Consider the following 17,690-nt stretch of genomic DNA (forward strand, 5'->3'; position numbering starts at 1 on the left):
AGGTGGTGGGGGAGAAGTGAGGAGAATCACTAAAACACCTTGTCTGAAAATGCCATAATGTTATCAAATAGCCTGTATGCTAATTTAACATAAAAAAGAAAATGAGATTCTAAACAAAGAAGCACCACTACCACTAATAACAACAACAACAACAGAAAACTACTATGAATTAGAGATGTCTTAGTGCAGAGTGATGCTTAGCACAACCCACATGGACAAAATAAAACCCAATTACCAGGGTACTCATTACACTAAGTAACTGTAAACATCACAGGTTGAGTGACCTCAAAACTCAAGATTTACAACATCACTCTGAAAGAGTGGCACACACCTTTAATCCCAGCACTCAGGGGGCAGAGGTAGGCAGAACTTTCTTAGTTCAAGGCCAGCTTGGTCTACATAGAGAATTCCAGGAAAGAGAGAGAAGAGAGAAAGGAAAAGAAAGAGACAGAGAGGAAGAGAGAGAGAGAGAGAGAGAGAGAGAGAGAGAGAGAGAAAGAGAAAGAAAGAGAGAGGAAGAGAAAGAGACAAAGAGAAGAGAAGGAAAGCAAGAGAGAGAGAAAGAATGAAGAAAGAAATGAGGCAGGAGTACACTTACCAGCCATAAGCAAGCAGATGATGCACATTGAAAAGGCAACAACCATGATGACGGGCAGCTGAAAAGCATAATTGAAAGGCAGCTGATTAGGAGTAATCAGGGTTACAAAACCATCCATGTCCACCTAGCCTGGAAAAGAAAACTTCTGCAGGCTCAGATACATAAGTTTTTGGGTTTTTTGGTTTTGTTTTTAAATCAAACACCACTATTTATGGGTTCAATCAGAGTGACCTAGGTCTTCTTACTGATAAAAGTTATGGATCTAAGGAAGGCTGCTTCTGCTCCAAACCTGGCCAAATGATCATCCAGGAAAACAGACCTCTCTTCTGTCCAGGGCACTTTTGCCATCTGGCATGAGGCCCCAGAGAGGCCGCAAAGAATTGTGCAAACAGGAGAAAAGAGAAGCAAGGCACCCCAGACACATTCTGCTTTTCATTTACCAATGTATCTCCAGCAATTCTCTGATCACACAAAGATTGAAGTTCTCTTCTAGAAAGAATTCCTCCAGAGTCCCTCATGTGTTCTTACACAAAAAGGATTTTTGGTGGTCATGAAAGGAAGGAAAATACTCAAAGTTATTTTCTCTGTACTCTGGTCTTCTCTTTGGGAGGGAAATAAAAGAATGTATTCCATTTACAACAGTATGCAATGTTTTCAACAGAGGTGGTTTTTTACACCTTCAGACACAATACTTCCAATCTTGAAAATCATAGTCTCTTACCGCCAGGAATTTCCAGTCCCTTGGAACACTTAAAGGACTATGAGATTCTAATTCATCCACTGAATAGTTTCCAAGAAATAAGTCTATGGAATCCTGGAAAAGAAAGGGAACTGTGAACTTTCCAAACTTGATTTGACTACATTGAGCAACAACGCAAAGATATAACCATTCAATGCTAAAAAACAAAACAAAAAACAAACAACAACAAAAAAACATCAAATGCAAACTTACTTGTCTAAATCCATCCGAAAAGTTGTTCTTGTAATACCGTAATAATGAGTTACAGCCATCCATTAAAAGTCCCAACTGAGTTCTTTTTCCAGTTCTGGTTTAAAAAGGTCCAGTTTAAATTATATATATGTATACTAAATCCTCAGTTTTATAAACAGTAACTTTGTTATAAAAATACATGAACAACAAATATATAAAAATTTATCCCTGAAAATAGACACTTCACAGAAAAAAAATCACTAGTAGGCCCAAGAAACATATACAGTTGTCCCCTTGTATCTACAAAGACCCGTACTAAACACTAGTCTACAGATGTTCAAGTCCCTCATATAAGAAATGTAGTGTTTCCACTTATCCTATTCACACCCTCTTATCATTTCTAACATTGCAAGTGTGAAGCAAATAGCTATCAGCCTATATTATTGAGAAAATGATATTGAAAAAAATCTGCACATGCTCAGTACAGTCATAAATATTTTTTCATGAACACATTGGTTAGTGGTTGGCTGAATCCACAGATACAACCCATGGACAAGAGGGTCAGTCAATTGTATTTGCTCTCTAAAACACTGCCGGAGTAGACACAAAAGAGTGAAACAGTTTTAACTAAAAACAAAACAAAACAAACAACTATGAAAAGTACAGCCTTTGTGAGGAGGTATAAACAACACAGCAACTAGGAACCACACTTGCTCCCTGGGAATCTCTACAGTGTGTTAAAGATCCAAAATCACTTAGAGCACAGGAAAGGAGCGGGAACAGTCTGGGAGCTCTGCAGAAGTGCAGCTCCCAGGCTGGATCCCACCTGTGGGATCAGACCATAGAGCCCTCAACCCTCTCTGTGCATCAGACTTCCCCAAGGAGGCTAGGAGCCCCCCCAGTGCCCAAGCTTCATCTTCCAGCAATCCTGACATGACAGCTCTAGTGAGGCCCAGGTGCGTGGCTTGCAAAACTCTCCTGAAAGCTGACCACAAAACCACAGAACTCCAGAAAGCACTGGGACTACCAGCCACTGACACGGAATACAAGCTAAAAGTGTGGCTTACCTGGTAAAGTCAGTCTTCAAGGCACCAGTGCCTGCATACTGTTTGGCACAAGCATTAGCATTATCAGCCCAGGCTTTGGAGAAAACAAAACAAAAAACAAAGAGCTGATAATGATTAAGGTGTCAATTAAAGTTCTAAAGCAAAATATTAATTTCAAAATTTGAACAACTTTGCTCCTATTAAATTACCTACCATTTTTGTAAATCTTCTCAAATTCATCTTGTTCTTCAAGCTTTTGTCCCACATGCAAAACTCCTAGTCTCTAGAATAAGAATCACACTCATATTTATGATAAGACTTTAGCAGACCTGACTTAGGAAAAGGTTATAGTCCCCAAATCCTACCCTTCGGGTTCTTTTTCTGCTGATGCAAAACACAGGTGTGCCTCAGCATGTTAGAGTGCTTGTCCCCCCACTACAGACTACTGGAAGCTACTCTACCCACACTTAAGCCCCAGAAGGAGAGCGACAGTGTCTAGGCAGTATTCACAAGGGCAGAAGAAGGAAAGTGAAAGCTGCCGTAAGACTTAACTTGTTACTCCCTTCTTCCCTTCCACACCATTTACCCTCTGCCCCCCTCACCACTTAACAGTCCAGGCTTCCATATCCGAGTCACTGACACCTTTCCACCCAACAACCTCTAAGAGTCTGATGAATGCTACATACCCATTATGCCCAAACTGCACACACACACACATAGCTTTTTATAAAATGACTCCTCTTTGGGATCTATCAACCACTTACTGGGAAGCCCTATCTTGGATTTTGTTTCAAGGCTTCAACCCCTGAACCACTTCAGATAACACCTCACTATCTCTTGCTCTGTATGAGTCAGAACACCCTCAGTGGCTTTTACTGGGCAAAAACTGCCCCTACTGGGGAGAGTTTCCACACTAGCTGACAAGGATGGCTCAAAGACTTCTGCCCAAAGATGCTCTGAAGTTCATTATGCTCCATCAAACTGTCTACCATGTGAAATAGATTATAGCACCTTACTCAGCAGGCTCTGTTTAATCAGCCATGGAATCGAACCATTCCTAACCCTTTTCTACTGAAAGGAACAGCTGAAGTGTCTTCAATAGACTGATAAAGTACAGCACAAACTAGAGACTGCTCATCACTCCTTTGGCACAGTTACTTTATAACTCAAGAATAATTCATTCTAAAGCAGAAACCAAAATTTCCTGAGTATCAGAAAATTGTCATTTTTTTATTCTATCATTTGAATACTTAAAAACTATCTAGACATTTGGAACATACTTTGTCCCTCACAATAAATGCCCATGTGATTTAGAAATCTAGGCTATTTTAAATTTATATTTAAATTTGAATATACATAGAAGAAGCTGTTTGCATTTATTTTTTTTCTCCTTAGCACAATCTTAACAGTAAAGCAATTATATGAGAAACTTTTAATCAAGAAGCCAATGTTCCTTTTTAGAAGAAGAGATTCAAACAAAAACAATTTTTTGTCTTTTTTGGGGGGAGGAGATAGGGTCTCACGTAGCCAGCTACGTACCACAATACCCACTTTATGCACGCTCAAATCTAGAGCTGCACTCATCTACCAACTGACCTACTCCTCCAAAACAGATTTAATACACTAAATCAGACGTGGTAGCACAGGTCTGTAAGCTCAGAATTCAGGAAGCTGAGGCAGGACAATCAGGAGTTAGAAGCCTACATGTGCTACAGATTGACCCTGCCTCAGAAACAAAAAGCAAAACAAAACAAAAGAAAAAGCTTGTCTCAAAAACATCTAATGCAGCTAGAGTTCAATGGACTGGATTCTCTTATTGACTGCTGACATCAACACAAACTGATATGGACCCTCTTAGAAAGGAATAGTGTATTTATTCTCTTTAATTCTGTAATTCCACTTCTGGAAATTAACCTAAGGGTAGCTTAATCACCAACCTGACACAATCTAGAGTGACCTGGGAAGAGTCTCAGTGAGGGGTTGTCTGGATGAAGATACCCTGTGGGCCAATCTGCAGGTAGACTGACTGATCACACTACTGAGACGCGCAGTCCACCTTGACAGTGAGGGACACCACTCCTTCGGGTCCTGAACTACAAATAGGGGAAAGTGAGCTAAATACTAGCAAAGATGCAAACACTCATTCTGTCTCTCTGCACCTGACTATGGCTGTGACTAACTGCTTCAGGCTCCTGATGCTTTGATACCCCTGTGTTGTTTACAAATGAAATTTCCTCCAAGATAAAACACTGCATCTTACAGGGAAGCTCATTATGACTAAGGAAGTAAACAATTTAGAAGCTTCAGCAAGTCCCTGAAACTGACCAGATACAGTAGGTGTAACCTGACCCTCCCTCCCCAATTTATGTAAATAGTAAGGACTACGGAGACGCCCCCAAGACCACCAAGATGGCTGGAAGAGACTTCAGTCTGCAATACCACCCAGGCTTGCAGTTTCATGAGCCGTCACCTGGTGTTAGGGTGGGCTTTAGGGACTACAGCTGAATTTGAGTTATTTTTGCCCCTGTAAGTAACCCTCATTCACACTCTTGTAAGTAAGCCCAATGGCTATCCTTACTTTGGTCTGTTGTGGATTCCCTATCTGAAATGAATATACAGTTGTTCATGTCTCCCCAGGAATACTCTCATAAAACACTTCATAGTGATGAATTCCAACCCGGAACTGTGAGCTAGAATAAATCCTTGCTCCCTAAATTGACTTTGTCAGCTTAAGTAATTGGAAAGAAAACTAAAACCCAAAGGAAATAATACAAGTTAGTAATATTAAAATCAGATACATTTTCTACAGTATTATTTAAAGCCCCAAAATAGAGTAGCATAAATGGTTTAATAAATTATAGTTTAATATAGACTATTAAAACTATGATTACATAAATACTAATGGAAAATGGCAAACTAAAGACCACATCTGTGCTCTGATGGTAGTTATGGAAAACTTGTACACCAATAATGGCAAGGCACAAAAATAAAAGGTCAGGTTAGGGTGCAGTACTTTTTGTTGCCAGTTTCAAAAGTAAAGGTCCTTCACCTTTTTAAAACTACATTGTTTTTCAATAAAAGATTCAAGAAAGCAATGTTCACCTGCAGCTGGGCCTGAAGGGAACGCCGAGCTAATAAACTCTGTATCACATTTGTTCTGTCTAGACAATCCATGCAGTTGCTGCGGAAAACGCCTTCCTGGTTCGTCACGACCTTGCCGTCAGAGTCTACTAAAAAATAACTGAAACACATTTGTGTGAGCACTCCTATACCGATGTACACTAAACACACCAGTGACACAGCCCTGAGGACACAGGTCTCATGGGTGACCTTAGTAAAACACATAAATTACAAGGTCAGATGGAGTGCACAGTCAGGCACATTTCATTTTTCTAGACCAAATGGGAATATGAGGCTGAGGCAACACAGCCCCTTTTCCAAAACACAGCTTTCTCAGAAGTCATCACACATAGAGAAGCCCGGGGAAAACAGTGAAAGAAACTACTGCTATAGAAACCAACCATATTTCCTCAGGTCTCTCTAACATGATTACTTCAGCCATGTCCCAACATATCATGGCTTAATGGTCTCTGCAAAATCCCAATCAGAATCTTCAGTTACAAATAAAAAATCTTAGCCTTGACGATCAATAGAATCAGAACCTTTAAAGCAATGGCTGGAAAATGTACTTAAAATGTTTTATTCTCTTTTAAAATGGATCACCATGCAAGGTGATAGGAAAAGTACATTTTTGAAAATTCAATTTTCCTCTCCCCTTGATCACTCAAATATGTGTACAGTAGCCAAGCATGATGACAAACCTCTATGATGTTTTCATTTTTAACAAGCTCTTCAGATAACACTATGAATTAAAAAACTTTACAGCGTTCAATTGGTTAAGAACTTGGGGCTGGAGAGATGGCTCAGTGGTTAAGAGTACTGTCGGTTCTTCCAAAGGACCCAGGTTCAATTCCCAGCACCCACATGGCAGCTCACAACTGTCTGTACCTCCAGTTCCAGGTGATCTGACACCCTCACACCAATGCACATAAAATAAAGTTAAATAAATTATATATTAAAAAAAAAAGAAAAGAACATGGACCCTGGCAACGAACAATCTGTTGCCAGCCTTAGCACCCTGATCAACTTCCCAGATGTATAACTTTAAGTAGCAGGTTTTTTTCATACTCAAAACAGAGGTAACAGTACAACTATTAAGCTTCTCTAAGGTCTAAATGGGAGAAAATATAACATACAAACCAAGTATCTAGCAAAGTATGCATGGCTTAGTTTGAAAACTAGAAATTAAAATTAAAATGCAACAGTTTCATTAAAAGCTAAATCTAACTCATCCTATTATTAGGAATAGGGGCCTTGAAGGTGTTTATAGCCACTTTACCTAATGTCTTTGCAGTACAAGCAGCGAGGGCATGTGCATGCGTGTGTGTGAGTGCACACAAGGGTGTGTCCCTCGTAAACATGCAGGTAGTCTACAAATATCACTACAAAAGTCTCTACAAATGCAAAAACAAAAGTTTAAGGATAACCATCAGGCCTCTAGATCATATGGCTAATTAGAAATGATCTGAGACACATGACAAAGCTGAGAGGACATATTCCTTCTACTACCTTAAAAACCCCTGGAAAAAGATAATGTCTTGAGAGATCAGCTCAATTTCTGTAGCAGATGCTTCAGCCTATCTGAGGAGAACAGCCAGCAATAACAACACAGGTTCTGGAGTGAATATTCTCCCTTACATTCTTTTTCTTGCTTTTGTTTTGCTTTTTGAGACAACTTATCTGTATAGCCTGGCTGACCTGGACTGCCAATATAGAAGAGGCTGGCCTCAAACCCATAGAGACCTGGCTGCCTCGGCCTCCAAGTGCTGGGATTAAAGGTGTGGGCCATTACACTGTCCTCCACCCCTACTCTTCCATGACAGCAATTAATGGTGAACCCAAGGAGCTATCCCTTGCACCAACAATGCCAAGCTCAGCCTGTCTCTTCTCTAGTAACCAACCACAATACAAGACTATCATCCTTCTCTAGCTATGTTCATGACAAAATGTCAGAGGGGGAAAAATTTAAGTATAGCTGATAGCTATGTATATTAATATATTCTTAAAAACCAAACGAATGCTCAGAGAGATAACTGAAATTTAGAAGTACATTTGGTATACTGTATACAAAAGTAACAAAACTATCAAAATTTAAAAATTAAACAAAAAAGTACATGTGGCGTGCCAGGTTAGAACTGTCACAGAGCTGAAAGAAAATTATAGAATGGCGTTTAGATTGTTTTGGCTTTAAAATAAGTAAAACTGACATATGTACAGAGAACAATAAACCTGTGAACCAATACACTAAAACATGTAGCAAACATTAAAAAAAAAAAAAAACAAAAAACCACCAAAATTATGTAAAAATTTTTTTCCACTAATCCAAAATTTTAATACAAGTAAAATGACACACATGTATTCATCCAAAGCGAACCACTTGCAGCACACTCTTTCAGAGATAAGGAAAGAAGCCACACACTCCATCTGATAGGAAGCATCTACTTTACAGCTATGCTGTGACCTAACAGGCTACAGAGGACACTGGAAAATGTCATTACAGAGGCTCGTAACAGAATGCTGTGATAAAATGACAGACCACTAAGAACAAAATAGTAATAAACCAACTGCAATTTATGTAATAATTTGGAAAACACTATGAACATTCCTGACATAGGCTCATTTGTAAGAATTCAGTTATTCTTCAATCAACAACTCTTCCAATACAAAAATAATTAAACAGCATCTACAGGCACTGACAACCCAGTGAAACAGCTTCACAATCAGCTAAAGACTGCATAATTAACAAGACTGACATATACAGCTCTCTCTCCCCTTTACTGTTTTAAAGTAATATGGCTTACCTTAATTCATCCTGCATTTCTGCTACTTGATCCAATAAAATGCTGAGTCGATCCCATCTCATATTTTTACACTCCTTATGAAAATCAAAGGCAATGTACCTACCAAAAAAACACATACACAAAAGCTATGTATTTTCTTCTATTCTAACCCCCCTATGAGATTTTTTTATATCAGAGCATGCATAATGCTGAGGAATATAGAGCCTCTTTTCTTCATTCTGGATTTACTACTACCACTAACACCCACACACACTCACAACCCCTCCTATGCTCATATCTGTGGTGGAGGGCAAATTAATTAAAATTATAAGATCAATTTTATTTTCACATTATTCTTGGGACCTGCAGATAAAAGTAGAGAAACACAGAAAATGCTAGTGAAGCAGATCCAATTAACAGTATTGAGGTGTACATTTCAAGAGGTACAACCCAACTGAATAATATATTTATTTTCTATTTCTACATGCCAACAATGTGGTTTCTTTTTACCAATTTTCAGATCAATATGTTGAAAGTATTAAAACTCAGCTCAGAATATGATGGATTAGGTTGGTTGTGTACTAGGGCTTGTAAGAAGTGCAAACAGGCTAGACAGTCCCTATAGTGTTAGCTACTGCCCAACCCAACCCCCCATACACACAAATTACTTTCCTTTACCATCATCTGCACATCACATATGTGCAGAAAAGAATCTGTTAATCGTTACAGTTGCCCACTGTTTGGGAAGTGCAAGTCTAAAGTGAGAAGACGCGGGGTGTGAAGGTGCTCTACTACCATTTGTCAGGGTCCTTCAGAGGGGACCATTAGCCAAGCTCGGACAGTCAGTGGGGAAGACTGACTACAGCAAGAATGGTAGATACCCAGTTACTCAGGGATCACCACAAGCAGGGAAACTGGAAGGATATTGTGTTCCCATCTGAAGAGAGAAAATGCAGACAAAGCATCCACTGCTGTCTAACTACCTTGCTCTGTCCACACAGTGTGGGCTTCTAGCATATAGGAGACTCCACCACTTCAATGGTTCTCAAGAGAAAGGTAACCCCCAGAAATTAGCACAAAATAAATGTGGGCCAATGACAGGAAACAAGAGGGCATCTTAAAAGGCCATTTCAATAAAAGTAGCACTATAATTTTAGTACTCTGACCAGAATTATTAGCTATCGCTTTCCTTTAAGCAGACCATCACATCGAGTCTCCAAAGATACTGCTACAGATGAGGTAACTACACAAGTTAAAGTGGTCCAGCTCATGCAGTGATAAAGACCACGTCAAGTAAAAAACTGAAATGAGGAGGCTGAAGAGATAATGCAGCAGTTAAGAGCACTGGATGCTATTCTAGAAGACCCAGGTTTGACTCCCAATATACACATGGCATCTCACAACCATCTATAACTCCAATTCCATGGGATCCAGTGCTCTCTTCTGGTCTCAGTGGGCACAGTATGCATGTGAGGCAGACATACATCTAGGCAAAACACTCATACATATAAAACTTTAAAAATCTTTAAAAAGAAAAATAAAAAAACCCACACTCATGACCTAATAGGCCACTGCTTTGCAAAACCTTGGTAATGAGATTTTTTAACTAGGGACCAAACTCAAATTTGACTGTAAAATTACTCTGTAATATAAAGTATTGCAGAGAAAATTTCAAACCAACAGAAAGGAAAATTATGCTTTGATCTGGTACTGGAATGCAAGCAGAGGGATAGAGATGGCTCAGCCGTTTTGAGCACTTGCTGCTCTTCCAGAAAACCCACGTTCAGTGTCCATAGTGAGCTGCTTACATCCAGCCTCCATAGGCACCCCACATGCACACATATACACTTCCTTTTTAATGCAAGTTTAAATACAACAGCATACTTTTTGTATTCATATATGTAAGTACACATGTAACTTGACAGGATCTACAACAGTCACCAGTGAGATACCTGATCATCCCACTACCCAAGGATGACACCATTTTTGCAAATGTTTGCTCAAGTGGTTTCTCTGATCCCTTGTGGTTCACCTGTAAAAAAAAAAAAAAAAAAAAAAAAAAAAATTAAAACAGTATGACTTTCTATTTAAATAGTGATTCCAGGAAACTCTAAGCTTTTATTTTGGCACAGAAACACTAAAAAGAAGAGGAAGTCATCTGAACCAACTTTGTAGGACATATGGAAAAGCAATCAAAGTTTACAGTAACCAATAAAATGTCTATCAAGAAAAAGCCACCTTCCAAGCTATACTGTATGTCTTCAGCATTCTGTCCTTTCTCCTCCACCATGCAGGGTGATGAATTTGTGGTAAACAACAGCAACTGACTATAGCTCCCTTCTTCAAACCAGAAGCAGACCAGAGCCAATGTGCACAAAACTGTACACGCCCGAAAGACTAAATTATCTCTGTGAACGAAGGTCAAAAAACAATGGACTGACTGTAAAAGCTACAACTGCACTATTATTAGCCAATGGTTACCTGGGGCAAGAGCTTCTTTCTGGATAGAGACATAAAATAGACCACCTAAGGTCTAGACAAACCAAGTGATGCTCTTTAGAAAATAGGACATTCAAAAGTAGTAATGTATATCAAAGACTTCAGAAAGCTACTTGCCATACTCAGGCAAGAAACATGTCTAGAAAAATCCCAATACTGAAAACATTACCACCCATTGTTCTTCGGCCTTGAAACAAGCCTGGCTAAGTAAGCAAATGGCTGTCTCAGGACGGAGCCAGTTTGCAAATAGAAGACATGTTGTTGTTGTTTTAAAAGATTTATTTATTTATTATGTATACAGTGTCCTGCCTGCATGTACACCTGCATGCCAGAAGAGGGCAGCAGAGCTCATTACAGATGGCTGTGAGCTACCATGTGGTTCCTGGGTTTTGAACTCAGGACCTCTGGAAGAGGAGACAGGCTCTTAACTGCTGAGCCATCTCTCCAGCCCGACAGATTGTTCTTTTGTTTTACTTTGTTATTTTGTCTTTTCTCAATTCCTAGAATTCAATGAAATCTACCAAAACATTAGCTGAACATACTAAAAGAAAGTCTTCAGTGAGCGCATATTATGAAAAAGATCTTTACAAAAGAATCTAGAAAGTCTCACAACAAATGGGTCACTATAATCTTTAACAATCAAAAAACTAAAACAACAAACAAAGCACAACCAGCTCTAAAAAGAAAACTGATTCCAGTGTTACCACATTATAATTATTAAAGACATATATTTTAAGGAAAATCAGTCATACAAGCAGAAAAAAATGGCTTATCCAACAGACCAGAATTTAAGAGATAAAACAGTGATAAGAGGAAATTTTATTACTGTAAATGTGTATAAACAAAAAACTAGTTGGATATGGTAGCAAAATACTTTTAATTCTAGCATTTGAGGCAGAAGTAGGCAGATTTCTCTGAGTTCAAGAAGGATGTGGGTTCAATTCTCAGCATCTACACAGTGGCTCACAACCATCTATAACTACAGTTATGGGGGATCTGATGATAGCTTCTATCCTCTGTGGACACCAGGAACACACATGGAATACATAAATAAATACAGGTGACATACTTACACAAATGAAAATAAAAATAAGTAAATATTTAAAAATAAAAGAAAGAAAGAAGAAAAAGTTTCAAATCAGAGGATACTAACTTCACACATTAAGGAGCTTAAAAAAAAAAGTAAAACCAAAAAGACAAAAAGGAATGTTGTAACCAAATAAACATTGATTAAGATCAGTAACAATAAGCTAAAAAGATCAATAGCAATGATAAGCTCAGCTACAATGAATAAGAAAAAAAGAGAGGCAAGCTTCAAATTACTAAACCAATAATGGTAATAATGGTAATGAGGACACTGTGAGTAACTTTTTGAGAAATAAACAAGAATTTTAAGAGGATACTATAGATACTCATATACCAAAAAATGTGGCATATTAGAGTTAAACAAATTTCTAAAAAAGAAAACACACACACACACTCTCCTAAAACTGAGCTGTGCAGAGAAATAGAAAACTGAAGTAGAACGCTGGATACGGTGGCTCACACATGCAATCCGGCACTTGGGAAGCTGGGACGGAAGGGACACTAAGAGTTCAAAAGTAGCGTGGGCTAACAGTGAGACCTTGCCCGACCTCACCACCTTCTCCCTCCACAGAAGGAAAATCTAAACTGACTAGTATGTAGGAAGGAGACTGCATCAGGGTTAAAGAAAAGCCTCAGACCAGGTGGCTTCACTATCAGTTTCACTAATCCAAAAGTTTCAGGATTTAATAAGGATTAGTACTGCTTTTCTCTAAACTCCTTCACTATGCTCTTTAACTCATTCATAATAACCAAAAAGTAGAAATAAACCAAATGTCTATCAATTATGAATAAGATGTCTTATATTCTTAAAATATTATTCAGTCTTTAAAAGTAATGTGATTCTGATAAACATGGGTGAATCTTTAAAATGTTATAATAAATGAAACAAGTAAAACAGGGTAAATACTGTATAATTCTACAAACATGAGGAACATAAAAACGGACAAATTCAGAAGAATCAGAGGGTAAAGTAAGCAGAATCATGAGGGACTAGGGGAAGATGGTAAAAGAAAGACTGTTTACCAGGATCAGAGTTTCTGTTTGGTCTGATAAAAAGGTCATAGAAACATTAATTTAAAAATTTATTTTCCTGTTAATTAAAAAGTTTTTGTTTTGTTGCCTGAACCCCCAAAGCATTCAAACCTACCAGATTAATTATGACCTGCTTTCCATAAATAATTACTTGTGAATCAAAATGCCTTTGGAAACCATCCATCTAAAAGAAGACAAAGGTATAAGTTTATTAGACTATATTATATGATTATTTACCATATTTTTAAAAATATCCCCTTAACTATCCCATTTCTATACTCAAGATAATGTCAGGGTGAGGACAATGCTTTCTGGATGCTGGAAACACCATGAGGTAAGTAGTTATTACAGCCATTTTATGCTGCACTACAGTATCACACTATTTGAATTCTGAGTACAATTTATGACAGACACACACACCACATTCTATAAACTCCACTGATGTCTCCCAAGTGCCCATCTGTCATGCCACTCAGTGAGTCTTTGATCTAGTACTTGTAACATGTTATTTGAGGCAGTTTGTTCTACAGCCCAGGAGAAGGGACTTGAGGATGCTAAATTCTGACTTGTGGGGAACAATGTTCTATAAGCAAATCAAAAAGGAACTTAGGTTCTATTTAACCAGTAAAAAAATCAGGAAGATACATACATGATTTGCTACTTTGTTGATCTGTGGCTGTGGTTTATACTTTAGATTTGGTCTTTGTGACCAGAAAACAGGTATTGATCCTCGAGTCTAAAGAAAAGAGGGAAATGTGAAAAGAAAGATATATGAACTAGTTTTCTCAACCCAATTATTGTAAGCAGTACAGATATTAACAACTTTGCAAAGAAAAACAAAACAATCTACCAGGTATAAAAGTCTACATGCACCCTCTTAATTCTCTGTTTTGCTGGGTGTGGTGGCACACACCTTTAATCCAGCACTAGGAGGCAGAGGCGGGCAGATCTCTGTAGTGGTGGCCAGCCGGGTCTATACAGAGAATTCCAGGACATCCAGGACTACCTAGAGACCCTGCCCAATACATACAGAATACATGGAGACAGGATATAGACATAATACATACAGTCTGGTGTTACAGGAAAATACCTAAAAAGCATAGTTTCATACATGGCACATGTATAAAAGAAAGTTCCATATATTCCTTAAGTTCTAAAGAAAACAGATTTATCTACAGTAAAAGTTAACTCTATCTATCTATCTATCTATCTTTCTATCTATCATTTAGCAATATGAAAAAAAACAAAACAGAAAATTGCTTATTCATTCTCAAAGAAATATATTTATGAGCACCTGAAATAACCCCACAAGCCCGCCAGAGGCAGCAGGTGTCAAGTCTACACTGTCAGCTTGTTCCATCATCCTCACCCTAGAGCGGTCTAAAGGCTTACACTAGGGAACTGCTAAACTGCCATAAACCTGACACTTTCTTCTCTCTTCTTTTTGGGGGATTTAATTTAAAGGCAAGAAGTATCTATAAGACAATGCCAGATTAATAACCAACTCTTTTGTTAGCTGAACTTTTTCCACATTGTGCATGAAGATAGTACTTTAGGAAGAAAGGAAGATTGGTCTGTCAGTAAACACATGTAATCCTAGCATTGGAGATGCAGAGGCAAAAGAATCCAGAATTCAAAGTCATATAACAAATTATACAGTAAGTTTAAGGCCAGCCAGTGCCACACAAGACCCTGTTTCAAAAAAACCTGAAGAGGAGGAGGAAGAAAAAAGAAAAGGAAGGAAGGAAGGAAGGAAGGAAGGAAGGAAGGAAGGAAGGAAGGAAGGAAGGAAGGAAGGCAGGCAGGCAGGCAGGCAGGCAGGAAGGAAGGAAGGAAGGAAGGAAGGAAGGGAGAAAGGAAGGAAGGAAGGAAGGGAGAAAGGAAGGGAGAAAGGAAGGGAGAAAGGAAGGGAGAAAGAAAGAAAGGAAGAAAGAAAAGAAGTTTCAACATGACAGAAAATGAAGACCAAGTAGAAAAGACCAACTGGACGGCCATCAGACACATGCACTTGCCTGTACAAATGATGCCCTGTTCCCGCTGTAGTGCACAATCTGCTCTGTCTCTACAAAGTTAGCTGCGTGGCCTTCAGAATCAATTCCTAACATTCGGTACAAAAAAAGATATGTAAAAAATCATTAGCTCAAGATAACTTTAGAATTATCAACTAAGGTCACATTAGTGGATAAGTACTTATAAAATTAAACAAATGAATAATACATTCTCAGAAAATTAAAAGCTTGCTTAAGTAGGCTTAAAGAGTAATCTATCTTTTTGTGATTATACTTGGGAATAACGTAACACTAAATAAAAATGTGGCTCAATAATGAAAATTACTGCATCAGTAGTACTTGCAATGCAAAGAGTCTCTAGAAGATATTTAAATATCAAATAAAGAATTGTGTATGATTCTAAATATCCATGACCATGAACATGTCCATGAAACCTAGTTTGAAAAGCTGTTTAATTACCAGAGGCTCTACATTGCTTAGGTATTTCTGATAGCTGAAATATTCTTACTAGCTTATTTACATAATTTACTGTTACTAAAAAAGTCCACTGAGCAAAAGTAGTTTTCAAGGTAGCCCTGATCCAGATTACCAAATTAACAGAAAGAAATTGACAGATTTTTAACTTACCTATAAACATTCTTTTTCTCTGATATATTTCTCAAATAAAGCATTTTGAGTTATTATCAGTATATCTGTAACTATACATTAGTAGATAATCAGAAGGAGGCAAATTTACTGAGCTACACTGGCAATGGTATTGCTTCTCAATGCTAAATTACTTTCAGAAGCATAGGTTACATTTGTTTCTTTCTGAAAGAAAATGAAGGAGAATGGTGTCCCCATAGGCTCATGTTAGGGAGTGGCACTACTGGATAGGGATTAGGTGTGGCCTTGTTGGGGTAAGTGCAGCACTTGAGGACAGGAGGGGTCTTGGGGTTTCAAAAGCCCAAGCAAGTCCCAGTGTCTCTCTTCTTCCTGCTGTCTGCAGATATTACAGATGCTATGTAGCACTGGGAAAAAGCCACTAAGATTAATCAGATTAATTATAATAACTTGTTCAATAGGATTTTATTCTGACAAATTAGGCTTGAAAGCAAAACAAATGTTGGGAATCTTCATAAACACAATAACTCTAATATACAGCTTAAACAATTTGAGAAAATTAGCATATTTTAGTACAGAGCCTCCAGAATGTTCAAAATGTAAATAAATATTTTATAAACTGAAGTCATGAAGTAAAATGTCTATCTTTGTACATGCAAAGAAACCAAGAGTAGTAAGAAAATACTATCTGCTATGAGGGTATGATGCAATGAGTTCAGCACACTTTTAGACACCCAATAAATATGCAACTGTTCTGAAACAGTTAATGGCCCATGATGCCAAGTTAACATTTGCAAAGTAATTATAATATCTGGAGGAAAGCAGGGAAGACGTACAAATTTATTATAATGAGAGGACATTAACTGAGGTATCAAATAACACAATATATAAAAGGTAACAGGTAAGTCATTTAAGACAGCAATTAATCAATGGGAGAAATGGCCAATCATGCTGACATGAAATGATTCTTACCTCTTACATAATAACGCACACCAGCCCTGAAACAACTTCTTCGGGAGATGAGAATCCAATCAAAGTATTTTCCATTAATAGAACACGAGTGCATAGTAATAACTTAACTATATTAAGAAAAATGTAACATAGAAATATTTCTAAAATCAATACAAATCTATTAACTCTAATAGGAATGAATTATCTTTAGGAGGAAAAAAAAAGAGGCAGAATATGCAAGTCTTTCTGGTTCTTCATGACTATTTCCAAACCTTGAGTATCCTCATTTCTGACTTTGGAATTTGTTGAGTCAGTTCTCCTACAGTGACATGCTGACAGAATATTTAAGAACTCTGCTAGTGTTCTTAAGTTTTTCCCTTCCCTGATATCTTCACAACTGCTTTCTAAAAATATACAACTGTCAATGATATCACCAAAACCCTCTTCTGAATAAAAGCAAAAATCTGAAAGAAATTAATCTTCTAATAAGAAATGAAAAAGAGTAGGAGCTAGGACCATAGCTCATCCCTGGGTTTGATCCCTTGCACTGCAAAAAGTAAAAAAGTTAAAAATTAAATAAAGAAAACTACTTAAAGAAAAATATGAAAGTTATCATACATGTAAACTGATCATAATAGTTGGTATATGAAGATTTACAGATCAAAATATTAATCCAGAAACAAATTTTTTAAACTCCTTCTCTAGAATGTAAAAAGTGAACCTAAAATTGAAAAAAATGTAAAAATATATAAAATGATAGAGTGCCTTCCAGCATGCTTGAAGACCTGGGTCTGATGCCCAGCACAATATAAGCTAGATATAATGAGGCATGTATGTGATTTCAGCACTTGGAGGTAGAAGGTTCAAGATCATATTCAGAAGCACAGAGCTCAAGGGCAGCCTGGGATTTCTCTAAACCTTCAACACTAGTCACTAGAATTGTACAATTAAAACTGATTAAAATGGTAGCTTTTAAGTCAAATCTGTTTGATCAAAACAAACCCTTTGCATACAAGTGTGTCTCTGAAGCATGCT

The 17,690-nt window shown here is 37.7% G+C and overlaps 1 protein-coding gene across 2 annotated transcripts in view; it reads right to left on the reverse strand.

Annotated features, from left to right (window-relative positions):
• Sacm1l (SAC1 like phosphatidylinositide phosphatase) overlaps positions 1–17,690 on the reverse strand; it is a 50,741-nt gene that overhangs the window by 4,877 nt on the left and 28,174 nt on the right. For both annotated transcript variants that reach the window (XM_060384992.1, XM_060384993.1), the window contains exons 8-19: positions 16,677–16,778; positions 15,105–15,190; positions 13,742–13,828; positions 13,208–13,276; positions 10,428–10,507; positions 8,497–8,595; positions 5,678–5,816; positions 2,789–2,858; positions 2,597–2,669; positions 1,551–1,644; positions 1,320–1,412; positions 599–656 (exon numbers count right to left, since the gene is read on the reverse strand). In XM_060384992.1, coding sequence (XP_060240975.1) covers positions 599–656; positions 1,320–1,412; positions 1,551–1,644; positions 2,597–2,669; positions 2,789–2,858; positions 5,678–5,816; positions 8,497–8,595; positions 10,428–10,507; positions 13,208–13,276; positions 13,742–13,828; positions 15,105–15,190; positions 16,677–16,778 — 1,050 coding nt within the window. The remainder of the gene's footprint in view (positions 1–598; positions 657–1,319; positions 1,413–1,550; positions 1,645–2,596; positions 2,670–2,788; positions 2,859–5,677; positions 5,817–8,496; positions 8,596–10,427; positions 10,508–13,207; positions 13,277–13,741; positions 13,829–15,104; positions 15,191–16,676; positions 16,779–17,690) is intronic.

This window comes from Meriones unguiculatus, chromosome 6 (assembly GCF_030254825.1).
Source record: "Meriones unguiculatus strain TT.TT164.6M chromosome 6, Bangor_MerUng_6.1, whole genome shotgun sequence".
NCBI classification, from domain to species: Eukaryota; Metazoa; Chordata; class Mammalia; order Rodentia; family Muridae; genus Meriones; species Meriones unguiculatus.